The sequence below is a fragment of the Eptesicus fuscus genome, chromosome 13 (assembly GCF_027574615.1).
Source record: "Eptesicus fuscus isolate TK198812 chromosome 13, DD_ASM_mEF_20220401, whole genome shotgun sequence".
NCBI lineage: Eukaryota > Metazoa > Chordata > Mammalia > Chiroptera > Vespertilionidae > Eptesicus > Eptesicus fuscus.
In genome coordinates, this window is record NC_072485.1 from 36,542,585 (window position 1) to 36,569,333 (window position 26,749).

At 47.4% G+C, this 26,749-nt stretch overlaps 1 protein-coding gene across 4 annotated transcripts in view; it reads left to right on the forward strand.

Moving 5' to 3' along the window:
* TENM4 (teneurin transmembrane protein 4) overlaps positions 1-26,749 on the forward strand; it is a 377,541-nt gene that overhangs the window by 86,294 nt on the left and 264,498 nt on the right. For 2 of the 4 annotated variants that reach the window (XM_054725404.1, XM_054725403.1), the window contains exon 3: positions 9,954-10,163. The exons of the other annotated variants lie outside the window; for them this stretch is intronic. In XM_054725404.1, the coding sequence (XP_054581379.1) occupies positions 9,954-10,163 (210 nt within the window). The remainder of the gene's footprint in view (positions 1-9,953; positions 10,164-26,749) is intronic. 4 annotated transcript variants of the gene reach the window in all.

Here is a 26,749-nt window from a genome sequence, read left to right on the forward strand (position 1 = left end):
GTTAGAAGGAATTGGAGAGGGACTGCTAATGAGTTTGGGATTCTGGGTAGGGGTGATGAGAATATTTTAAAATTGATTGTGGTGATGGCTGTGCTCCTCTGAGAATACAGGGATGGGCAAAAGTAGGTTTACAGTTGTGAATACCAGAAACAGTTTATTCTTGTATTATTTATGAATTCCTGTATTATTTTTCATACGAGCAACAGTAAACCTACTTATGCCCACCCTGTATACTAAAAACCATCGAGCAGTATGCTCTAAATGGGTGACATATATGGTATGTGAATCATATCTTAACAAAGCTGTTCCTACAAAACAAAAAAAAATCCATGAATGTCCTCATTTAATATCCCTGTACCAAGCGGTAGACTGGCAGGTAAGCCACCCCTGTTTGAAGACCAGAGCGACCAAGGTACTCTCTTCTCCATCTTGAGGGGGAAGGGGCACCAAGAACCGCGTCCTCCTGGGCCGGCAGGTGAGAGCAGAGCTCCTCTCCTGGTCGATGCTTAACAAGAACAAACACGGCCCTGGGAACCCTGCGAGGCAGAGGGCTGGAGATCAAACGAGCTGAGCCTGAGAAATTTACGGCGGCCAGTATTCCAGAGGCCATTTTCCCAGCGTAAGTCACAGAGACAGATGGCCCCAGACCTGCTCCTGAAATAACTACTGCTGGAGAGAGGAGGCGGGCTTGGTGGGAGCTGCCCAGCCTGCGGAGTAGGAGCCACAGGACTTAATAGGCTGGAAAATTTGGACCCGGGAGGCTTCAGCTCTGCCGACTCACCCCATTAGCGACCCAAAGCAGACACTGTCGTCTTTGCTGCCTTCCTGTGTGTGTGTGTTTTCTTCTCCTTCTAATAACTTGGATTGTTTCCTTTTAATCTCATTATCATACTTGTTCCTTGAAAAAAATTAGAACATATAGAGAAGTATTAAGAAAAAATAAAATGCATTCATAATTCTCTTGCTCTAAGGTAACATGTATTAACATTTTTATACAGTTTGCGCACACACATATTTAAACAGCATCAGAATTACTTTTATACAGTTTTCCTCATGCTTTTTTTATATTCTATTTTTCCATGTCCTAAACATTCTTTACAAGCATGGCTTAGAACATCTGCATATTAACAGATTAAGGCATGTACTGATGTGCCTTAATTTACATAACTAGGCACTTTTTAACATAAGAATCTTTTTTCTTTTTAACATTTAATTTTATTTTTTGCTTTTTATTATTACAAATGATAGTGTAATGAATATCCTTATAAGTAAATCTTTGAGAAGTCATGATTATGTTCGTGGGTAAATTCCTAGAAGTGGAATTGCTTAATTAAAAGGTTTTCACATTTTAAAAATCAGTTTATACCAAATTATACTACCAATATCAGTACATAAAATCTTGTTTGGGTCCCAGCCAGGTACCTTAGTTGGTTAGAGCGACATCCTGATATGCCAAGGTTATGGGTTCAGTCCTCTGTCAGGACACATATAAGAACCAATGAATGCATAAATAAGTGGAACAACAAATCAAATCGATTTTTCTCTACCTTCCTCTCTCTCTCTCTTAAAAAAAAAATGAAAATAAATTATATTTAAAACCAACATCTATTTTAGTACTACCAAATGTTTTTACATTTATTATTTTATTTTCCCCTGACGTTTTAAAAAATAATTTTAAGAGTATAAAAAGACCCTAACCAGTTTGGCTCAGTGGATAGAGCGTTGGACTGTGGAGTGAAGGGTCCCAGGTTCTATTAGAGTCAAGGGCATGTACCTTGGTTGCAGGCACATCCCCAGTAGGGGGTGTGCAGGAGACAGCTGATCGATGTTTCTCTCTCATCGATGTTTCTAACTCTCTATCCCTCTCCCTTCCTCTCTGTAAAAAATTAATAAAATATATTTTTAAAAGAGTATAAAAAGAACTGTATGTGTTATTGCAGAAAAATTTGAAGCCAGATGAGCATATTTTAAAAAAATAAAAGTTGCCCATATCAGTGATAACCATTGTTAAAGATTTTATTCAGCTGATCTTTTCTCCAATACATTTATACAAATCCATTCATCTGATAAATGTTTTATGAGCATTTACTATGCTGAAGGAGCCTGACTTTCGATTGTAACTGAAATCATTCTTATCCTGTATTTTTTCGATAGTCTCCCTCAGAACAGCCCCTTGAGATGTGGACTACTGTTACTCCTGTCTTGTAGAAGGTTGGGCCACACAAAAGAGCTTTAGAATGTTCTAGTCTAACTCCCCGATGGGGCAATTAAGGCACAGAAAGATCAGAGACTTGCCCGTGATCCCATGGCGTGTTGCTGACTTGCACCCGGACCTGGCCTTTGCAGCAGACCACACAGCCTCTGATGTGGAGCTGAATCTATACTGTCCCAAACATGTGACCATGTAATTAGTTATCTACATCAGGACCTTTTTAGAGTAAAGGTGGGGCACTATTACTCAGTGATGCAGGATAAATTACATGTTATCCTTAACTTGTAAACTGGGGCTTGGCAGTGACAAACCAGAATGTACCGTCCCTCTAGCTCTCTGGCTCCAGATTTCTAGCACTTGGAAATGCTTTGCAGCAGTGGATTTCCATTCATTTCAGACACCTATAGGAATCAGTTCTCCAGACCTTTGCTGAGCTGAGACTCTGAGCCAAGTGAGGGCACAGAGTGAGCAGCCTGTGGTCCCCGTTGGGCAGGCGAGGCTGTTGAAGCAGTAGATGTGACCATCATCACTCACGGGCGTCAAAAGCACCCCAGCAGCCCTAGCCAGTTTTGCTCCGTGTAGCCTGTGGACTGAAGGGTCCAGGGTTCGATTCCGGTCAAGGACCCATGCCTGGGTTGCAGGCTCAATCCCCAGTGTGGGGCATTGCAGGAGGCAGCCAATCAATGATTCTCATCATTGATATTTCTATCTCTCTCCCTCTCTCTTCCGCTCTGAAGTCAATAAAAATATTTAAAATAAAATAAAAAAAAAAAAAAAACACCCCAGCAGCGGAGATCATGGCCTCCGGGCAGCCACCAGTCTTCCTGCCAGGAGGAGACCCCCATTGTCCTCAATGCCCCATCCTCTGTTCAGAACTAAGGTTTTACTCACTCAATGATGCAAGGGGCCGCCCTGTTAAGAGGAAATAGCCATGAAGTTGGCGCCTGAGAAGAGGAGGAATGCACTGGGCTTTCAGTGAGGGGCCTGGAGTGTTTCTAGGACGGAGACTGAGGAGATGAAACACAGCCAGTTTTCACAGGCAGGATGAACCCTTCCGCTCCGGGTTCCGTGGAGATGTGGGTCTAAGGGTTCTGTTTCTGTTTTGTTTTTCTAGGCGTCCTTTATTGAGTAATTGCTGTGCACTGGGCATTGTGGGCAGCATTTTACATTTTACATTTTACATCCTGCTTCTAAAATGCAGGGCTGCCGGGTATAAAGGTATGAGGAGGCCCTCCCAATAACCCAGGGAACTGCAGGGGAAGAAAGTGCCCTCCCTGCAGCACGCAGCTGTGCTCTGGTTTTACCCACGGGACTCGGCCTCCCCCACTGAGTACGCAGGCCAGCACCTTCAGTCCTGTAGCCTAGGTGGAGTTTACTATCAGGCAAGAACATTCCGTTTGGGTGTTTAGATGGATTTCTCAGGACTGCTGAGAAAAAGTGTTTTTTAAAAAGTGCGTTTTGTTAAGGGCTTTCTTTCTTTGGCAGAGTAATGAACTTGCTCATCACCTAGCCCTTCACACTTGAGTCTAATGGCATATCCCAAAGACATACCCAGTTCCAGCATGCCGGGGCTCTTCCCAGAGAATTAGCTTGCCTTGGTTAGAAGTTACATTTCAGGCGCTAAGGAAAGCAAGCACCCGTTCAGACAAAGGTAGATCTCAGGATCCCCTAATATGTTCTTTTCCTATGTCACGGCTGCCACCCTAACACTTCTCCTCTTTTTATGACCTCAACGAAGTGTTACTGGCAGGCTTATAGATCTGTACTTGCTTAGTCCCCAAACCACCCTGTTCTTCATGTGAAAGACCTACCGCGGAGGGACGGCGGGCGGAATCACTGTTGGCTGAGCTCTTCCCAGGAGACTGCTGGGGTTCTCATAAGCATAACATCCTCTATCCATCAGCAGCTCTTCGCAGTGGGTATCAGCACTCCGTTTTTCAAAGGAGATAGCTGAGACGCAAAGTGACTTAGCCAAGGTCACACTCCCAGTGTGACTGGGCTTTGGCCCCTGGGCTATGTGGTCTTTCCCCTTTAGATGTGTTTCAGTGGATGGGCAGGAATCTCCCTTATTCTACTCCAAACCATGGCTGATCAATTTCGTTCACATCACTCGGTGGAAACAGCATTGCCGTCATGGGTTCTTACCCAGGTCTTGGGACAGCTTACTTGTGCTAAGCCTCCGTTTTTTGTGTGTGTGGTTTTTTTTAACCTTGAAAATGGGGATGAATTTTACTCACCAGAGGTGTGTTGTGAGGAAAAGATCTTGTAAATCACCTGGCCAGCTCCTGGCCTCCAACAGGAGCTCTGCAGAGGTTTGTCCACAAACCCACTCCAGCCCCACCCCAACCATACGGGAGTCTGCACTTGTCACTTTGTTGCTTTCTTTTCCATCCTTGTCTACTATAGGCTAGAGCCAGGCTCACAGACACCACCTCTCAAGAGACTTCGATGGCTCCTCGCCACCCTTCACTGGCCCCCCTGGTTGTTGTTGGGGTGAGGTATAAGGAGGTTCATTTCAATCATCTTGTCTCTTTTTACCATGACACAGTGGAAAATTCTATAATACCAGGATGCATGGGAAGGCAACTCTAAACCCCAGGTCCATAGTCTCATGGCATCCGGCATCCTTACTTGCCTATAGGAACATGCATCTGGGCCCCACCCAGAAAGCAAGCCCAGATCATGTGGACTTTCAACTTCTTGGCTGAGCTGAGCCTATAAGAAAGGAGACCCAGATGGCTGAGCAGATCCCTCTGAAGCACAGCCCTGGGTCTTGTCATCTTCCTGCTTAAAAATTTCCATGACTCCCCAGTTAAGGTCTGATTTCCTTCTCCTTGTGTCCAAGGCCTAAACCTACTATTCAGAGATTCATTTCTCACTGTTCTCATTGTTCCATAAACCAGGTACTCTCCTTTTTTCCTACTTCCCTTTCTTCACTTAGCCAATATTTACTAGTGCTTTCTATGTACCTGTGTGCTAGTCCTTTCTATGTACAGTCACTGTGCTAGGCACTGGGGAATATGGTAATGCATGAGCCAGGCAGGCTAGCGGGCAGACACAGACAAGTAAACATGACAGTGTGGGAGGTGTTGCAACAGGGAAAGTCCTGGGAGCTGTGGGAGCACCCAGAAAGGCATCAGGGAAGCCTGCCTGGGGGAGGTGACCATGAGGTTAAGCCCAAAGGATGAGTGGGAGCTAATGAGACACACAGGGTGGTAATAATGAAGAAAAGGGACACGGATAGGAAATGCTGGGGGAGAAGGAAAAGCATGTGCAAAAACTCGGGCAAAACTTTGTAGTTTTGCTCCAGGGGGTGCCATTCAATGTACATGGTGCCCTGAAGTTGGGCAACTCGGCAAACTTGGGCAGAGAGGAAGCAGTGAGTTCCTGGAAGTGAGAGCAGGCCGACATACTAGTATCTCAGTAGACTTGGTGACAAGTTACTGGTAATTAACACATGATACTTGAGAGGTAAGGATGGGGATACCAGGTGAAGGCTGAGAGCCTTATGCTGGGTATTCGTCCCTCCGCCATGGATGCTTATGCCCCCACCTTTTCATCTCTTCCCATTGGAATCTTCTATGGCTCCAGAAGTCCTATCTAGTTCCTTCTGTTGAAATGAGCCTCTTGCCTCCTATTCTCCCATTGCACTGGCTGTCTTCTCTTCTGAAAGGTCACACCACTGCCTTGCTCCAAGTTCTGAGGTCTGATTGACACCCCTCCCCACCCACCAGCTCCTTTGGGGCTGAGTCTCTCACAGTTTGCATCACTCTCACCTTCTAGCCAAATCAGTGGGTGTTTAGGAAATGTGTGGGGAATGAAGCAGTGTTTCCCATACTTCTGCAATCATGCTTGGCACTTATATAAAAGGAAAGAGGAAGAGAGCCAGAGCCCCTCGCTTTATGTACACATATTTACGCATCGTGACATCTAACCTTTATTAGGTGTTTACTGGCTGCCACACTGTTCACGACATGTTACCTGTTTTAACTCCTTTCATCTTCAGCGCAACCCTATGAAGTAGGTGTTCTTTTTTTTTTTTTAGTCTCCATTATATAGATGAGGAAATTGAGGCACAAGGGTGAAGTAACTTGCCCAAGCTCACATGTACTGAGCTTGGGCAAGTGGTGCAATTAAAAGTCAAATGTCCACAGTTCCTAAGATTTAGCACATACAAAAATAAAACTTTGTAAGTTAAACAAAACTAAAATGTAGTCTCTCTCTCTTTTTTTTTTTTTGAAAGAGATGGAATTATTTTATTTTATTTTAAATTTTTTTAATTAAGGTATTATATGTGTACATATCTTACCATTGAAAATGTAGTCTCTCTTAATATGACCATATTCTTTTTTAAAATATATCTTTTCATTGATGTCAGAAAGGAAGGGAGAGAGAGACAGAAACATCAATGATGATGAGAATCATTGATTGGCTGCCTCCTGCACAACCTCTACTGGAGATTGAGCCTGCAACTGGGTATGTGCCTGACTGGGAATTGAACCATGACCTCCTGATTCATAGGTCGACGATGCTCAACCACTGAGCCACACTGGCTGAGCATGACCATATTCTTAATACGACCCTGCCCTGCTTCTGTAGATGCCAAAATGGTACAGCAATGTGTTTTACTACATGTATTTTGAGCACTAATATATAATCCTATATAATAAAAGGCTAATATGCAAATCAACCTAACGGTGGAACAACCAGTCGCTATGATGCATACTGACCACCAGGGGGCAGATGCTCAATGCAGGAGCTGCCCCCTGGTGGTCAGTGCACTTCCACAGGGGGAGCGCTGCTCAGCCAGAAGCCAGGCTCATGGCTGGCGAGCACAGTGGTGGTGGCGGGAGACTCTCCCACCTCCGTGGCAGCGCTAAGGATGTTGGACTGACAGTTGGACATCCTCTGAGGGCTCCCGGACTGCAAGAGGGTGCAGGCCAGGCTGAGGGGCCCCCCCACTCCCCCCACCCCCCGAGTGCACACATTTTGTACACGGGGCCTCTAGTATGTATTATAAAACATAGAATTAAATATTAGAAAAGGATGAGATAAAGCAATAAATATTTCTAGTATATTCTTGCACCCCAGGAGCAAGGTTCTGTGCACCCTCCCTTGGGGCCACTTAAATTACAAGCTGCTTATGAATAAGAGGGAGGGAATCAACGTGTTTCTAATAACACTGTACTTCACAGAAACCGCATGAGTTATCGTGTGCCTGCTAGGGGCCTGGCACTGGTTAGGTGCTTTGGGTGTTAGGTTAGGAATAATCAGAGCAACCCCGGAGGCCTAAAGGGATTGGGGAGCACTGGCTTAGACAATTTTGAGGTGATTGGGTGGAAGGGAGAAGAAACAGGCATGGGGCTGGGAGGGCACTGTGCTGCCCTTGGCCCAGGGTCTCTGAAGTTTGTAATGGAACAATTTACTTAGTTCTGGAACTATTTATCTCATAAAGTTTGACAGATTTCCTCAGGAAGAGGCTGTAACAAATACCCTGGAACAACATATCACATTTCTTAACTTGTGTCTGAATTCCAACAACTCCACGTGGCGTGGTGCTGATTATCTCAGGCTCATCAGAAGGTCTGATTGAGACTGTAAGATGTCTCTGGTTAATACAAGAGGAAGAAATGAAAGTATATTTACTTAATATATACAGCCTGGTCAAAAAAATTCTTCCCAAAACTGGACCAATCATGAATGGGTTTCTTCATAGGATGGTTTCATTCAACTTATTAAACATTTGGTGAGGACTCACCCTGGGTTCTCATTTTCTCATGCATACCGTGTGCTCAGATTTAGTATCTGTAGTCCTCACGCCACCTGTATAAAGGGGGGGTGGGCGCCCAACTTATAAATGAAGAACTGGAAGTCACTTTCCCAAGAACATAGAGTCAAAAGGAGGCTAGGTCACAATGCAAACCCTAATTCTGTTGAACTCCAAAGTCCACTCCAAGAATGTACTGCACCCCAAAAATGTGCCATATACCATTATGTGCAAGACAGCTACAGGTAAGTACAAATACAGCGGAGCAAACATGATGTCAGAACTAAAGACACGCTGACAGAGGAATGATGACCTCACAGTGACACGCCAGAAAGGCGCTCTCACGGTGAATTGGAAACACTGGTTTGGATGATTTTGAGGTGAATCACAGCTCAGATTTTTAGGTGAAGAAACCAAGACAGAGAGGAGAGTCACGCAGAGGTTGTACCGTGGTCACCGATCACTGCTGCCTCAATTGCTCTTACTGAATTTCTAATATGAACCAGACCACTGTATTCACAGCAACTCCATGAAATGGCACACGTGATCAGGCTCAGGGGTTAACATAAGAGTCACAGAGCCTGCAAAATCCTGCAGGATTTGGTGACTGTGACTGAGTGAGCTTCTCTTGGTTGACAGACCATAAAAAGTGTTTTGTTGTTGTTGTTGTTGTTGTTGTTATTGTTGTTTTATTTCAACAATCAGCTCTGTGCCTCCTCCCCCAGAGAGCCCTGCCAAGTCTTATGATCACATATCTGGGCTGCAATAAGTTTTCTAAGACTCAGTCTCTTTAAAAAAAAAAAAAAAAAAAAAAACCTGGATGGATCTGATTATGTTTTAAAACGTCTCTCAGTCAAGATGGGAGACAAGGAGCAGCCCTTGCTGTCCTGTGGATGCAACGTCTTGTACTGTAAACTTTTCTGTGTCTGTGCTTATTCTGGTCCCTCTCGCGTGGACGATATACTGCACATGTCTAAAGGCCAGCCCCTCATAGGACTGTGAATTGTCTGACCTCAAAGGTCTGGCCTGGGGCCTTCACCTTCTCCTTCTGAAGATCTGGGAGTGAGCTTACAGAACCATAGAAAGCTGGGGTTTTAGAAGCATAGACTCCCGGCATGTTAGAAACTTGGAGTCAAACATAGGGACTTAGAGCATCCTGGGACTTACTGAATACAACTGTCCTAAAACTATAGACTTGTTTTATCTGAGACTGTTAGAATGTAAGGATCCTAGTATGTTAGACACCTGGAGTTCATCTATCCAGCAAATCTTCAGTGCCCAGTGTGTGCCAGGCACTATGTTAGACTCTTGGGGGTACAGAAGTGAAAAGGACTGCTCAAGGCGTTTGCAGAGAGTGCCAGGATTTAAGAATCTGAACATGTTAGATTCTTAGAAAAGTAAAACAATAGAGTGTTGAAGTCCTAGAATGCCAGCGGGGAGGGGGCGTTGCTGGATCATTCTCTCCAGCTCTCTCTACCTTTTAGGAAGCTCAGAACCTGTTTTAGGCATGTCCGACTGAAATCCCACTAATAAGAACATCATTTCAGTTCCGTGACGTGACAAAACGGCCAGCTTGCAGTGAGGCCACTGAGGCCGGGGGGCGGGGTGGGGGGTGATGGGGGGAAGGCAGCTGTTAGATAGATAACCAGGGCAGCAGGACTAGACCCCAGGTTTTCAGGCCTCTCTTAGAGAACAGGCAAAGCCGGAAGGGCCTCCCCTGTTTTTTCGAGGGTGCCCTCTTTCCAAACTTCGCAGACTTCTCTGCACGGATCCCCTGTTCTTCAGAAGGAGTTTGCACCAACTTTGTTTCCCAGGGGCATCGGCCCCGCCCCCGGGCCACGTGTGCAGTAGATCGTCCACGGTTGGGAGCCCCCCTCCCCTTGATGCGTGTTTTATTTTGCTCCCCCTTCCCGTGTGCCTCAAAACCAATTTTCATTATTTTTTTCTGTCTGTGTTTGTCTTTGTGGTTCGCAGGTGCTCCCTTGCATTGTTCATCAGCTTCATCAACCCCTATTGAGCAGTCCCCCTCCCCGCCCCCCTCCCCTCCGGCCAATGAGAGCCAGAGGCGGTTGCTAGGCAACGGTGTGGCCCAGCCAACCCCGGACTCAGACTCTGAGGAAGAGTTTGTCCCTAATTCATTCTTAGTTAAAAGTGGCTCTGCCAGCCTGGGGGTCGCAGCGAACGGTAAGTCCCTCTTTCTTCCTAACTTCTGTGGGGTGTTTTTTTCCCCCCCTTTCGTTGGTGATGCTGATTAATGTGCCTGCTTTGGCAGCCTGCAGGGGCGGAAGGGCCTGGTGCATGGGGCGCTCGGGGTTGTTGGGGGGCCTGGTGCGGCTCCAAGGCTCAGGCAGCCCCGCTCCTGCCGGCACTGTGTGCTGCTGGGTGTGCGCGGGTTGGGAGGCTGCTGTCCCCACCCTCGTGACAGATGTCGGGTAGGCAGAGCTGCATGGACAGATATGCACGGACAGACACAAGGAGACAGAAACATCAGGTAGAGACGGAGGCAAACAAAAATGCAAAGATGGACACACGGAAAAAGAAGGAAAGGTTAAAACTAAAACAGCACCAGTTGGCTACCTGCTGTGTGCCAGGGACTGTGCCAGCCCTGCCACTTGTTGCGTCATTGAATCCTCCTCACAACCCTGCCTGAGAAACCAGTGCTAGAGTGTCCCGGTTAACCATGGGAAAGTGAGAGAGGGGGCACTACCTGGATTCTAGCGCTGGCTTTGAAAGTTTTTGACTTTCCCACTGCCCAGAGACAGAGGGCCCTGGCGTTCCAAGCAGCTGCAGGGCTGAATGCTGGCTGCAGAGAGAGCCACTGGGCATAAGCATCCCTATGCCCATAATAAGCACTCTTCTTGTAAGCACTGCTATGGCTCTCTTGGGGAGAATCAGTGAGGGAGGTGCGGGGGCATGGGGTGGGGGGAGTGGGGTGGCAGTGAAAGAGCTCCAGGTGCTGTGTGACCTGGGCCCAGGTGCTTGCCCTCTCTGTGTCCAGCAGAGGCCAGTCAACTTCCTTATAAGTATGCTCTGTAAGGGACTCAAGCCTCCAAGAGGGGGATGATGGACAGCCTCTGCTCTCTTTGAAAACCAGAGTGGTCTTTGGCCTTGACGGTTCTCTTCTGACAAATTATTAGGCCCAGCAATTCCCTTTGACCAAAAGTCGAACCATCCTTCACGGCCTTTTCCCTGTGCTCCCTGAAGGTGTTGTCCTTTTGGTGGTTGCGTGTCACTGCTCCTCTACACCTTTTAGCTGCTTATGTTTTAAATTATGCACAGAAACAGGAACCCTGGAGTGGGAGAGAGGAACCCTGTGTTCCAGTCCCAGCTCTGTGGCTCACTGGCCATTTCCTTGGCAAATCACTGTCCCTCTCTAGGTCTCAGTTTTGTCAGTTGCCAATGATGGAGGAATCTCTAAGGTATTCTGATTTTATGAGTGCTGTGTGGTGCTGACTGAGGTGTCCCTGCCAGTAGTCCTTTTAAGCTTGGGGCGGGGGGAGGAATATATATATATATTCACACATATATATTCTTTATTCATCTCTGAGTACATAAACCTTGCAGGTAAAAGGCAGGAGATTAAAGTCCTTAATCTCTCTGCTAATTTACTGAACAAGACCAATCACTTTGTTGCAAGTTCTGCAGCAAATTGATGACATTATAGCATTACTGAAGTTCAGGGAAGATGGGAGGACTTTGGCTTACAGATTTCTGCTCAATTATGCTCCTCTGTTCTCCTGCTCCCCAGAGGACCGGGAGACACATTGCATTTCTTCCCTGGGGCCTTGCTCCGAGTGTGCCACTCTAAAGCTTGGGAATGAATGTGTCCCATGCCTGAAGGGAGTGTCTGGGTCCTTAACGGTCTGCTGCTCTGGGGGGATGGTAGATCGTAAGAGTGCCAGTGAGTCTCACCCCACCTCTGGACCCTGCCTGCAACCTTTCCGTCTTTGAACCCAAACCTTCTATAAGCTGGGACAGGCATGTACCCAGTGCTAGCAAGGGAAGATGAGTGGGCCCTGTTACATAGTGGATCCAATAAAGTTTTATAGGGCAACGTTTAATTTTTTTTATGAAAAAAAAGTATAATTATTTTAAAGGGATTGTCTTTATTTTTATCAATTATAAAAGTAACAATGCTTTTATCATTCAAATAATACAGAAAGGTTTAAAAAGTTAAATTCCCTTGTAATCCTTCCTCTCAGAAATAACCACTTTTAACAGTTTGGAGCATGGCTTTACAAATGCTTTTCATGTAGTGTTAACTAAATGAATGAATGAATGAATGAATGAATGAGCAAGTAGTACAGACTATGGGAGAACCACATTGTAGTCAAGAGAGCAAAAGCCATAGAATCAAACCTTCTGAAACCAGGTCCCAGACATGTGACCCTGGGCAAAAAACCTAACTTCTCAGGTCACCAGTTGCTCCATAAGTGAAATGGGAAAACCTTTCAAGGTTGCTGTGGAGTTTTAAAATGCTGAAGGTGATAAAGGTCCTTATCTCACTTCCCTATATTCACATCCCCACCCTGTTCCACTAATTTCAGGCTTTAGAGACCACACTAAATGGATCAATTGCTCTAGTTCCTTGAGAGGCCTGCTCCCCAGGAGACTTAATTCAGAATGTACTTTAAATGACAAAGGCGGCCCCTGAAAGGTGAAAATGATGGGTTTCCTGTGGTGGGAGCTGACTCAGCGCCCTGCACGCTAGGCTGACCTCTGGGAGCCAGCCTTCCAGAAGCTGGGGCTATGCTCTCCAGTGGTTCCCCAGAGGCCCTCTGCCTACAGCTGTGTCAACTCCAGCCCAAGGCTGAAACTCCTGGTCCAGGAGGCCTCAGAACCGCCAGCGAAAATCCCCGTGTAAAGTGCAAGGAGAACACGTGGGGCATCACAGAGCCCCTCATTGTCCCTGCGGAAAAGAAAACAGGGGAAGTAGCTCTTTCTGTCATCAAAATCCTAATCCACCCCCCAAAGATAACCATCTCAAAATCACTGATATATATAAAGAAAGATTTCCCTAAAATATCAACTAGTCACAGTTGAAAAGCTAAGGAAGTGATTCGGATTAAGTAGGTATTTGTCCCTACCTCCTAGAAACTTTTCAGAATAAATATTAAATGTTCCGTGAATTGTTCTAATCCAAACTCTAAAAGAAAGGAGCTTTAAAAGCTTGTGGGTTAATATTGAAGAGGGTCAGGGAATAAATAGCTCAGAGAAAGCTGTCCCAAAGCCTAGGTGAGGGAGGGGTGGGTGGAGAATTTATATGTAATCAGCACCTTCTGTGTGTGTCTTTTCTTTGTATACATTATCTTATTTAAGGTTCCATTTATCTTCACTTCTCTTGTTCCTATCTCCATTGTCTTAACTTAAGGGGTATGGCAAATATTCAAACCCAAGCCTGTTTGAGTCCAGAACTCCTATTTTTTGTATTTTTTTTTTTCCTTTTTAAAATTTGTTTTGTTTTGTTTCTAGTGCCAGATCCTATTATTTCTATGCCTTCTCCTTAGTAGGAGGCTGGAGAAGATAAGAGGAATCCCACCAAAAACTAAAAAGTTGATTTTTTAAAAATTCCAGGTTGTTGGATTCCTATTACTCACCTCACAAACCATTATGACACACTATGTCAGAGGTGTTTTAGCTCATTGAATCTCATTAAACTTTCCATTTACCTTGTAACATAGCCATTTTTAGTCTCATTAAAGCAATAGAGGTCCAGAGAAGATAAGTGACTTCCCCTACATCACACAGCTTCTGAGTGCCAGAGCCAGATTTGAACCCCCGATCAGCCTGATACCATAGAGTGGAATCGTTGCATTGTGTTTGTGTGAGGACTGTAGGAGTTTCCAATCAGACCAGAGGACTTAGACTCTGCATCTTGATGCTGCTTCGTGAGCGCCCGGGCCTGGATGCTGAGCTGTCCACACCTTTTTCCTCCCGGCACTGGCTCTTCCTGCCTTGCGTTACAGATTGGATTTCTCAGGCTGGTCACACTGTTCACCACTGTTGTTGGCAGTTCCATTGACTTTCTCGGGTCTTAAGCTGCTGGGCTTACTGTTTTGACTTCCAATCCAATGGAGGAGTGTTTATTTTTCTTTCTAGATGGGAAACACTGCTATGCACGCAAGCTGCCTCCAAAAAGTGAGCTCTTAAAACAGAAATTTCAACTTAATTTAGAACCAATTGAGATTCCCCTGGGGGTGTCGGCTAGGGTTCTTTTAAGTCAGTTTGTGAAGTCAGATGGCAAAACTGCGCCTTTTTCTTACTGTTGAGGTGCAGCGAGGTTTTTGTCCCCTTTCACTGTGAATTTCATGGACTCCGTTTCCGTGTTGCATGCCAGCTGCAGGTACGTGGGTCTGAGTGTTTCCTGAGTTCTAAGAGTAAAGGACCTAACTAGGGTGTGTGAAGTTTTCAGGCAATTTTGTTCACTTCTCTCAACTGCCTTACATCAAAAGACTCCTGGTAATCAATAAATTCTTATACCAGCTATGTAGGGAAACACCTAACTCCTAGTAGCAACAGCAAACAAACCAATAAAAACACCTGATTTCCTTCCTTTTATTCATTCATTCATGGTGGCATTTGAAGTATTTGTGGGTGTTTTCTAGACAGATGAGGGATGAAGGGCATTCTAAGCAAAGAGACTCTATAAAATAGATACCTAATTTATGGGGTAGGAATACCTTCAATGAAACTTTTCAGAAATCAGAAGTGTTCTGATATAAGAAAGAAAATAGAGTCCATATACTGTTCTCTTCCTGAGGTCCCTAAGGTGCTGGGATGAACCGTGAGAGTCAAACATTAATATTTCTGCATTGAAGCATAAGGCTCTGAGCCTCATGTCAGTAAAGGTCAGGTTTTGCCACCAAAAGAGTTTTGATAAAACTTCTGTCTTAGAGGTTTGGAATGGTGGCTCATGGATGGTGATCATGAATTGTGCTTTTTAAAAATGGGGGATGTCACAACACAGAACAGTGTAGTAACTTGCCCCCCGTTATGGAGATAACTAGGTAACTTGACAACTAGAGAGCATGATACAGGTGCACGTCGCTAACTGGGAATCTGTATAGAAGCGCTTGCTGTTTATCCATTAAGACTGTTTGGAAAGGCCAAGTGCCCTCTGCTGTAGACCTGGGAGGTGGGGGGCCAGTGGCAGCAGGCTGGCTGGTCACAGGCCTGGGAATTCAGGAGAGCAAAGGCCAAGTACTTAACTCTCCAACGTGTAGAACTCAGCCGCTCTGAGCTCCTAAGGAACCTTTCCCCACAGCCCCCGAGGGTGTATAGACCCTCTTCCTTTGACACCCTGCTGTCTTCTGGACAGACTCGCCCCTGCGAGTCTGGAGACCTGATTATCCCCAGGTCTGGTTTCCTCGTTCAACTGCAAGTTCCTTGAGGTCGGCTTTGTCCACAGCTGTATCTTCAGTGCTGAGCACCTGTAGGTGCTAAAATCAAAACTAAAAAAAAAGTTGATTTCCTCTCTTCTTCCTTTCCATCAGCCCCTCCCACACAACCACACTCCCAGGAAGAGTGCAGTGAGCCACACACATGATAGAACTGCGGGGACTCCCAGAGATGCTGCCGTTTACCCAAGTGCAGAGCCAAGATGCAAAGCAGAGCCCCAGACTCCAGTGCCCTTTCTATCTTACCAGGTACCTCCCTCACCTGTGGCCTCCCACCAGGGACAGGAGATGATGTCCCCATAATTGGGGGCAACCACACAGGGTTCACTTCTATTTTGGTACAGTTTACACGGGCTTTTTCATACGTTACCTCAGGCAAACTCGGGTGACTCTAGTTTAATTGCCACATTGGCTTTCTAGGAGGTAAGGCTTCTTCCTGACCTTGCAAAGTAAACAGGTCACGTTTTGAATTAATGTAATCGAATGGCCTGGGAGAAACAGGGCCTTCTAATTAGTCACTCACGTGACACAGTGGTAGACTCTTTGCAACTCCTTTTCCACTAATTTCCCCCAAATACCATGGCATTAAAAGGTACAAAAATAACCTTTTTGGTGTATGGCTTGATTGGATCTAGGAATTCCTAGACCACCCCCAGAGGAAGGCACATTAGCCCTGTGTCCGGGTTTTTTCCATCTGGAAACTGAGCCTGGTTTGTATCCCGCTGAAATGTCAGTGGCCTGCTCCACGGGGCCCTGTGACACCAGACGACATCTCAAAGCATCTCCTGACACTTCAGGGCCCAGACTGTTAAAGAGGCGCCTGGAAGGAGGCCAAGGAGAGTTTGGGGGGGTCCGTGTAACTAACAGTCGCGCAGCCCTCGCATTCCCAGGGCACGTTCCGTTGTCTCTGTGGATCCCCAGCGCAGCGCCATGAGGTTGGCCAAGTGTGGAGTATTGTGAGACTGCTGTGTGGAGGGAACGGGCAGAGTGAGAGAGGCGAGCAGCTTGGCACGGAGCTGCCCCTTTGGCCACACAGCCTAGAAGCAGGTCAGTCCAACCTGCAAGGTGGCCGCCATCCACATCAGCGCAGTGCTGGGGTTATGAACCTCACCTGGAGAGACCTCACCCTGACCCAAGCCTGCGCTGGCCTGGAAACCTGCTGGCCTGGGGCAGCAGACCTGGCTCCTGGGCCAGCCCAGCTCTGCCTCTCACAGGCCCTGTGACCTTGCCAGAGCCTTGCCCTCTGGTCCCCTAGCTTTCCCCTCTGGACACTGAGAGAACAAAATCAGACCAGGCTTATTCCTTTGGGTGTCACCGTCAGCCTGTCCATCCACGCAGCTATTTACTTGACTTCCCTTTAAACGGCCTCCTTTCTCGAACTTTTTTTTTTTTTTTTTTTACCTAAATGAATTTATTTTTCAAGGAAATTGTGTATTACTGCTGCAATTCACTTGCCGTAAATAGTAGCTGTAAAAATAAATACAACGAAAGCCAAAGCTGGTTGTCACATTCTGGTGAGATAATGCCTGCTCAAGGACACTGAGCCGAGACTTGCTTCTCTTTGTTAAATGGGGACTTTGGGGAGTGTTAGGTGTTAAAAACACACTAGCACCAAACTGAGACCTGCTCCTCCTCCACATCATCAAAAGGGCCGGAGAAATGGTAGCTATCCTGCACGTGATTCAGTGTGATTTCATGTCTGTTCACACGTATGCCACCCCAAATCACGTGCATAGGATGCACAGCTCCTTGGCTTTTGCTAGTGCTCCTTCTAGCCTTTTAATGTCCCCCCTGCCCCCAGCCTGCTCACCTTGAGAATAAACATCTCTTGCCGCTCCCAGAACCTACCTTTCTCTCCTTTCCTTAGTGTAGTCTTTTCTGAGTATCTGTTCCCACCCTCCCCTTTGCAGCCCCCTGCCCTCTGCCCCTGTCATCAGGGCTGAGCTGGGTGCTTTGAGCTCAGCTGGATCCCCCATTACTGCTTAATGGCTCCCAGTTTGGACCAGGAAACCATGTGGCTTTCTCTTCTTCCCTCCCCTTCCTCTCCTGTCTCCCCTCCTCCTTCTCCCTCTGAACTGCATTATTTATATAGGTGTTTGAGATTAAACAACTAAAAAAAACCCACGCCCTCTGCTTTAAAAAGGCCTAAAAGGACTGAAGTCAGAAGGAAAACAGAGCTGGCGTAGTGTGGAGCCATGGGGGAAGCTAGATTTCGGAGGTCTGCAGGTCTTTGCTGTGCTGTGTGGCCAGCAGCAAGGTACTTAACTCTCAAGGTCTCAGTTTCCCCCTCTGTAAAATGGGTATTGGTTTTAATAGTGTTTCGCAAAATTGTTATATAAATGAGAAAAAGTGGGTAAGACTTCTAACATAGCGATTGTGACAAAATAGGTGCACTAGGAGTGTTAGTTTCCTTATTCTTCTTCTGGAACCCAAAAGGTTTTGGACAGGTATCTCTGGAAGGAAGGCAGGTGCCTATACTCCCACCGTCCAGGCTTGGAGAAAGTACAACAGTTAACTGCTTTGTATTGGAGCCCCGATCTTTAACCCCCTCCCCTTCCCTAGTGATTCCCAGAGATTTAGGATCAGGGCTCCAGCCAAGGCAGCAGCTAAACAAACACAGCAGGGGGTCTTGGAAACTGGGCCTGGGCCTTCTAGCTGGGGCTCTGCCTGGCTTCCATTCCCCACAGTTCCCGGAGAGGAGACCCCGTGATGCCTTTTCCTTCTGGTCAGCTGGCCTTCCCCCCAGAGTTGAAAGGAGAGGAAAATGGCTGGTAATTCATTTAGGCTTCACTCCCGCTCTCCTGAAGGGATCATATTTCTATAAATAACTCCAGGAAGCTGCTGCCAGGCTAAGAACAATAATACACATATTTGCACTTCCAGAAACCTCTCTTTCGCTGCCATGGAGGCTGGGGATGGGGGAACATGCACCCCATGTGAACCAGGTTCCCCTCCCCACTAGCTGGATGACCTCACCTGAGCTCACCTCTCGCCAGCGTCGCCCTCTAATATGGGGGATAAGAACAGCAGTCGGGTTGTTTCAAAGGTGTGATAGAGTCACATCTAAGACGCTGAGACTAGAATGGGGGCTCAGCGTTTACTGGTCTCTCCTGTAATCTTTGAAAGAGAATAGGGTGTGTTTTTAGTTGGCGAGGAGGTTACCTGATGACAACATAGGCTATGATCTCTTGCTGCTGTCATCCTGAGAATGAGCTGATACTTACCTATTGGTAAAATGGACGTTGAACTGATATTTACCTATTAGCTGGTTTTGTACAATCCTGCCCCTTTAACCAAAGCGTTTCCTACCAGGCTTCTCTCCTTGCTGGCCTCCCTGCCTCCCGCCTCTCCCTTGACTCCATCCTCACCTGGTCCCAGGGTGATCCTTCCAAAGCCCAGATGCCCACCCTGCTACCTAGTGGTGACTCCCTGCAGGATTCCCACTGCTGGCGGGCTCAGGCCCTACGTCCTCAGCAGAGCTGCCGAAGCCCTTCTGCACAGAGGCCCTCCCACCCTCTCTTGCTGCTGCTTACTGTGATACCCCCGCTAGGAGCTATGGCCACAGCAAACTGACACAGCTCATGAGGGGACAGAGGTCATTCCCCATGCCCAAGGCAGGGCCTGCTGGGAATATCTGGAGCTACCTGGGAGCAAAGGCTTGTGAACACAACGAAATCTTATTGATTTAGAGTGAGAACAGGGAAAGGTCTTTCTGATCCGGAGTGATATGGGAAGAGATGAAGCTTGTTTACCTTTTAGAACCAAGCACATTTTTATTAAAGACCTACTGTGTGCCAGGGCCCATGGAGAATAGAAGGCCCTTCTCTCACCTGTGCACTGTTGGGGAGACAGACACCTAAACAGCTCTACCTGAACGCAGGAATCCAGGAGGGGAACAAGGCAGGCAAGTGCCACCAGGGTGTGGGGGCTGCCGAGGCTACTGCAAAATGGGAGATTGTGGGGACCCTTCTGGAGAAAGAGGATAACTCCCCGAGGAGCACAGGCATGTTTGCACAGTCAGGCTCTGTCCGGAGAGGGCTGTAGTTTTATGGGTCTGTAGGGCTGCTATGGATCGAACCATGGCCTCCCAAAAGTCCTATGTCGAAGCACTAACCCCCATGTGACTGTATTGGAGATAGGTCCTTTCAAGAGGTGATGAAGGTCATAGAGATCACGGGGGAACCCTGGTCTGAAGAAACCCGTGTCCTTGGAGGAAGGGACCCCAGAGCTCACTTGCTGTCTGCCATGGGACACAGCAGGAAGGTGTCATCCGCAAGCCAGGCCAGGAAGAGAGCTCTCACCAGCAACCAAACCCTGCTGGGACCTTGAACTTGTCTTCCCAGAACCCAGAACGATGGGAAATGAATGCCTGTTGCTTGAACCACCCAGTCTATGGTACTTCTTGATGGCAGCCCGAGCAGGTGAAGGCAGCATCTCTGGTATAAGGAGATATTCATACTTTGCATGTCATGTATTTGTGTGCAACCAGATTCTCTCAGCCCAATGTGGGGCTTTGCAGCGTTTTTTCTAAAACATTCATTCAGCAGATGTTTTTAAAGTGTGTGCTTTGTGTAGGGTTCTTTGCTGTTGAGTTCTGATCAGCAGTCAGCGGTGCCCTCCATGTGTGGCCATGTGCACAGGGGGCAAGTGAAGGGAACCCCAGGAGCTGCTGCCACAGGGGCATGGTGGAAGGCAAGGCTGTCTTCCTCTCTATGAAGAAACAGCTAGTGCCTGGCTGGTGTGGCTCAGTGGTTGAGCTTCGACCCATAATTCAGGAGGTCACGGTTCAATTCCGGGCCAGGGCATAGGCCCAGGTTTCGGGTTCAGTCCCCAGTATGGGGAGTGCAAGGGCAAGCCAATCAATGATTCTCTCTCATCATTGACGTTTCTCTCGCTCTCTCTCTCCCTCTCCCTTTCTCTCTGAAATCAATAAAAATGTATTTAAAAAGACAGAAACAGCTAATATGACACAGGCCCTGCTCCACTCTGCCTCCTCCCGCTCTCAGGGGGCAGCCTGTTCAGAAGTCTCACTTTTCCTGTGGTTCAAGGTGGGAGATGGAGGGAGCATTGGGGCCCACTGATAGGCTTGCTGCTCAGTGTCCCACTCATTTCAGAGCTTATTGAAAGGGGTCCGAGGTGGCGGGGAGAGCCCCAGGAGCCAGGAGGGCCTGGCATACCTTGGATTGTGCAACAGACGAGCAGATTCCATCACTGGGCACCTACAGGGCGCCAGGTGCTGGGCCAGGTGCCACACCTTTCCCACTGAACTGTAGGCAGGTGGGCTCTAGAGCAGAAGAATTAGGCGGGTAGTCTTGAATTTTGGCTCCCTCGCTACTGGCTGAGATCCTTAGCAAATGATTTAACCTCCGAGTTTCCGTTTTCCTCATGTGTTAAATAGAGGTAATAATAACACCGACCTCATAGATGTTGTTCGAGTTCAGTGTGAAATCATGTATGAGAAGTGCTTAGCAAGGATCTGCTTGGTATAAAGTCTTAAATGGCAACCGCTGTTATTGTTATCATTGGGTTTTTTGTTGTTGTTGTTCGTTTGTTTATTGTTTTACCAAACTGAGTCTCAGAAAGGTACAGTAACTTGGCCAAGATCACAAGATATAAGTGACATTTTGCATCCCAGGTGTGCTTGGCCCCCTCCTCCTCTCACCCCACCAGGCCCCCTTCTCTCTAACAGCCATCATTCCCCCTTTCTTGACAGCCCTCAGGAAGCCGAAGGTCTCAGGGAGCCTCCCCAGCAGATCAGAGATTTCTTTCACCAGCACCCCACCCTCCTGCCGCAGTCCCCGGCCCCTGGCCAGAATCCCCCTGAATGGAAACCGCTGAGTTGCACTCCGGCTCCTCGATCTTTTAAGACGCCCCTGTTGGGTCCCTGTGTGGGTGACAAGATGATGCATGAGGCCTGGCTAAGCAGCTTATTTGTCTGAGCTGGTGATGGCCTTTGTCCTGAGGTGGGTTAATAGTAAGGGGCAGTGGCCCTTTAAAGCCCGGACAATGGACAGGCTTCTCAGGTCACCGAATCACTCAGCAAATGGCCGGAGCCCCTCAGAGCCCGGGAGGCCCCTGCCCCTTCCACTCAGCAGTAACCCTGCTCTTCATCTAGTGATGCGTGGCTCCCGCCCAGCAAGAAGAAACACTTGGATTAATGGGGGAGAAAGACTCAAAGAGGATTAGAATGACAAAGGACTTCAGAGGCGGAAACCGAGATTGAGAGGGACAAGGGCTAAATCCTGATTTCCCGGGTGACCCTGCACCCCACATTGCAATGTGCTTCCCTAGCTTGCTTTCTGCCCTCCCCAAATGCATTGGGTCCCAGTGACCAGGCTGATTTCCCACCCTAACCTTTCACTATCGGAACCTAACCCTACAGATTACAGCTCACACTTCTTAAACTGGCGGGCAGGACCCGTCAGCATTTACCCTGGTCCCTCCTCCTCAAACCTCTCTGACCTCCCCAAGCCGCCTCTCTACGTGAGGCACACCGTGTGGCCTTCACCACCTGCTTCAGCCAAAGCAGCTCCCTTCGGTTGGTTTCCTGCCTTTGCTTCTGAGTAATAACCTGTTTAAAGAACACTCTGAATATTAAACATTTTTTTCAAAGTATGAAAACCGCCAATTTACATCAAGCTTTGCATTGTATGAAGAGTGGCAGGGCTGGATTCCCAATTCTGACTTTCTCTCAGTGTGTGTATGCATTCATGCATCCTACAAAGATTTCTTGGGCACCTACTGTGTGCCAAGCACTGAGACAGGCCATGGAGTACTGACAGGGATAAGACAAAGATCCTGCCCTCCAGGAGGGGGGCCTGGGGACTCAGGAATGCATATGTGGGAAGGGGCCACTGACGCTGGTATCTAGGTGGCCATTGGTGACCTTGGCAAGGACATTTTCAGGGTCTGGAGGCAAAAACCAGAGGAGGATGGAGGGAAGATGAGAGAGGAGAGACACGGTTTAGATAACTGAGTCTAAGTGGTTGGACTTTGTGCCACGATTGTTTGCTAGTTACAATGGGATAAAGGTCCCTCTACAGTGAGGAGGTCAGGACTCAATCATCACCTTAGCAAGTAATCAAACAGTAGTCAAATGAGAAGTACATTCCATCACACACGAGATGTGCTTGTCAAGAATATTTTACCTGAATCTAATCATGAAAGAGCAATCAGACACATCCAGAATATAAGACAATCTATGGGGCAGCTGGACTTTAGGATCATGAAAAACAACAACAACAAAAAGAGAAAGAAATTGGGAGTCTTGGTGTGGGTGGGAGGCTTTTCTAGATTAAAAGAGACTAATAAATAAATAACAGCCAAATGTAACACTTGAATTTTTATTAGATTCTAAGGTGTGTTTTTTAAAGACTATAAAGAAGATACGTTTTGGGAAACATTGAGATTTTTAAATATGGTTTATGTTAGGTGATATTATGGAAGAATTGTTCCTTTTCTTAGTTGTGGGCATGATATTGGGGTTTAATGGCAGCCTGTCCTTACTCTTAGGAAATGCCCACTGATGTAAACAAAGAGAGAGAGAGAGAGAGAGAGAGAGAGAGAGAGAGAGAGAGAGAGAGAGAGAAAGCAATGCGCCAGCATATTAACAATGGACAGATTTAGGTGAAGAGTATGTGGGTGTGTTTTTGTACTACTCTTTCGTCGGGTTGAAAGCTTTCAGAATATAAAGTGGGGGGAATTTTTCTTAAGTTGGAGAGCGATTGGACAAGAGCAACTTAGTTTTTGGAAAGGTTTCCTGGCATGGAGGAGATGTGGTCCTATATTTTTTTTATTTTTTTTTTGCAAGATCCACCCTCCCCCTCTTCGAGAGCTCGGACTGTAGAAACCCTCTGAACCTCCGCAGAGAACTGACAGGTCAGCAGTTGTGATAAAACAGGCCCTTCCTGGGCGTGGAGCGGGCTTCAGCGAGGCCCTGGAGCCGGTAATGGGAACCACATTGGCGGGAGTGTGCGGAGCCCCACCCCAGAAACAGCCCTTCTGTGCTGAGACAGGACAACTGGAACGAATTATGTGCACTCATACTTGTTAAACTGCCTTGGCACCAGAAGTGATCCTCGTAACCCGAGCTTTACAGCGGCGGCCATAGTTAAAGCTGGGCCAGCCTGGCCCCCGCACCCCCTCTGCTGAGGTTTATAGCTAACGCATAAAACAATTCAGCATGAACTGAAACATGAAAAACTCCTCCGGACTGTAAAGGCAGACCTTTCTGTTTCAAGTTTTCTAGGGAGGCAGTGTTTGGGAATAAAAACTTTTCAGTCTCCTTCTGCTTTTCCAGCCCTTGGCCTGGCTCCCAGCTCCACCCCAACCCCAATCCTACACCCCACCTCCAACCAGACCACAATCCAATCAAACACAGAAGCCCTTGCATTTTGTGGTTGGGAGGGTTCTATTGCTGCTGGGGAGTCTGAACCCTGGAGCTGTGTGGCCTTGGGCACATTGGTTCCCCTCTCTGAGCTTCAGTCTCTTGGTTATTGATATGTCATATTTATCACAGGGTTGCCCTGTGTGAGTGTGTGGGCATTGAGTGCATGGGGCCTGTACACAAATTGAGTGAGATCTGTGAAGAATAGTTGTCTTATTTGATCATGTAGAAAAGTTTTTCAAAAATTATTTATTTTTATCTAAAAGACTAGAGACCTGTTGCACAGATTCATGCACAGGTGGAGTCCCTCAGCCTGGCCTGTGGGGATCAGACCAAAACCAGCTCTCTGACATCCCCCGAGTGGTCCCGGATTGCGAGAGGGCGGTTCTCGGGTGACGTACCCCGGAATCAGTCTCCTTCCTCTCTGGTTCCAGCTGCGTCACCCAAAAACCGCAGCTGCCAAGTCACCACAGCTCAGCAGCTCCTGCGTTGAGCATCTGCCCCCTGATGGTCAGTGCGTGTCATAGCTACCGGTCGGACGGTCAGACTGTTGGACTGTCGCTTAGGCTTTTATATATAGATAGATAGCCAAAGTGCAGTTCTCAATGGAAGAGAAATAACATGGAAAACCACAGGGAAAGAAATGTATTTTATTCTATTATTAAGAAGTGTTGGTATTGGGGTGGGGGGGGGGGGGGCGCGCAGCGGCACGGATAGGATTTGAAGTCACATAGGCCTATGTTCAAATCCTAGCTATGCCAGTTCCTGGCAGTGACCCAGGCAGGTTAGTTGTCCATTCTGAGCCTCGGTAGCTTGGTCTGTATAATAGGGTGTAGTAACCCAATGCAGCAGGTGAGTGAGGAATCAGTACCCTTTATGAAAAGCTCTTAGCCCAACACCTAGCAAATGAAGCATTCGATGAACAGAGCTGCAACTCGTACTGAATCTGAGACAAGGAAGACTCCCAAGAGCCAGGCCTGTCTCTCAAATGTTGTTCTTGGGCACGAGGAATGACAGACCAAGGGCAGCCAGCTGACATCAACAGCCCTGCCCTGCGGACTTACAGACGGATGATGAAAATGCCCTGTGATTCCCGCCCTGTGAGGCTGTCTCTCAGCCTAGCCCTTTAAGCTACGAGGGGTTTGATGGGATGGGAGGACACTCAGGATGAGAAGAAACTTGAATTTGCTCAGTTTTAAGCAAGGCTACAGGTTGCTCTTTCAGATAAGGCAAGCTGGTTTGTTCAGAGCCCAGTGCCCAGACATCTGTGTGTCAGGCAAAGGAGACAACTTCCACTGGCCTGGTTCTTTTGGAAAAAATGGCTAGAGATGGGTGGGAAACTGTGGACCAGAATGGGGGTCCTTCCTTTTTTCTGCTTGAGTCAGGATTAAGCAACCCCAAGTTGCTTCATCAATGAAGGTTCAGCATTTTAATTTGAGTCACCACAGGTCACTTCCAATTCCAGCTCTGCCCCCAAAAACCGTGTGACACTGGGAAGTCACTCTCCCTTCTAGGCCCTCATTCCTTGTCTCAGAAGGACAAATAAGACCACCTGCTCTGCTGGCCTCCCAGCCTGCCCCGTGGCTCCTATGAGAGATGGCCTGTGAAGGTATAAGAGCTATACAGAGGGCGGCCGAGGAAGGCAGTTCCAGGGGCATGCATAAAGGCTCTTGGTGCTTCCCCGAAAAGCTATATGCACACAGAGCATGTTATTACTAAAATACTCAGTGAATAGAATATTTAGTAAATGGGAACATTGTAAGTACAGGGTAGCAGAGAATACTAATAGTTCCTTACCCTCTGTTACCCTTAATTCTGGTTTTAGCATCGAGATCCTCAACTGTGTGTTTTTGCACATTAAAGGAGCACACCTGGATTGTCAAGGCTTTCAAGCAGAATACATCATCACTAGAGATCTAGGTATATTCCTTTACTAGAAAAAAAAAAAAAGATTTTCAAATATGACTTAAAAATCACTATCCTGTGGGACAGGTGAGAAGTTATGACAAGCAGTGAAATGATGTGTATTTGCTGAGCATGTATTTCTCCTGCTTGAAGCAGAGGAAGTAATATATAAAAGGGGGCAAATGTGGGTAGAAAGGAGCTGGACTTGCTTCCTGTTCATTTGCAGGTTGGGCTGAACATCTCTGCGTTTGTGGAGATAAGACTGCTGGTTATACCCATTCCCAGTCCCTCACCCCCCACACCAGGGTTCCTTTCCTTTTCTGTCTCACTGGTTTTAAGAATCAAGATCCTTCCAGTTAAAAAGAAAAAAAAAAAAGAGCAAAAATATGAATAAGAAAATGGCTAGGATATTTTTTAAGACATATCTATCAATAACTGAATCTAAAAAATAAATCCTATCTAATAAAAGAGTAATATGCAAATTTACCATCACTCCAACACACAAGATGGCTGCCCCCATGTGGTCAAAGATGGCTGCCCCATGTGGACACAAGATGGCCGCCACAAGATGGCCAGCAGGGGAGGGCAGTTGGGGGGGACCAGGCCCACAGGGGAGGGCAGTTCTGGGGGGGGACCAGACCAGCAAGGAGTGCAGTTAGGAGCGATGAAGCTGGCAGGGGAGGGCAGTTAGGGGTGACCGGGTCAGCAAAGGAGGGCAGTTGGGGGAGACCAGGCCTGCAGAGGAGGGCAGTTGGGGGAGACCAGGCCAGCAGGGGAGGGTAGTTAGGGGTGACCAGGCTGGCAGGGGAGGGCAGTTAGGGGTGACCAGGCTGGCAGGGGAGGGCAGTTAGGGTCAATCAGGCTGGCAGGGGAGCAGTTAGGCATCAATCAGGCTGGCAGGGGAGTGGTTAGGGGGTGATCAAGCTGGCAGACAGAAGCTGTTAGGGGCAATCAGGAAGGCAGGCAGGTGAGCAGTTGGGAGCCAGCAGTACTGGATTGTGAGAGGGATGTCCGACTGCCCATTTAGACCCGATCCTACGGGCAGTCAGACATTCCCTGACTGGAGAGGGTGCAGGCTGGGC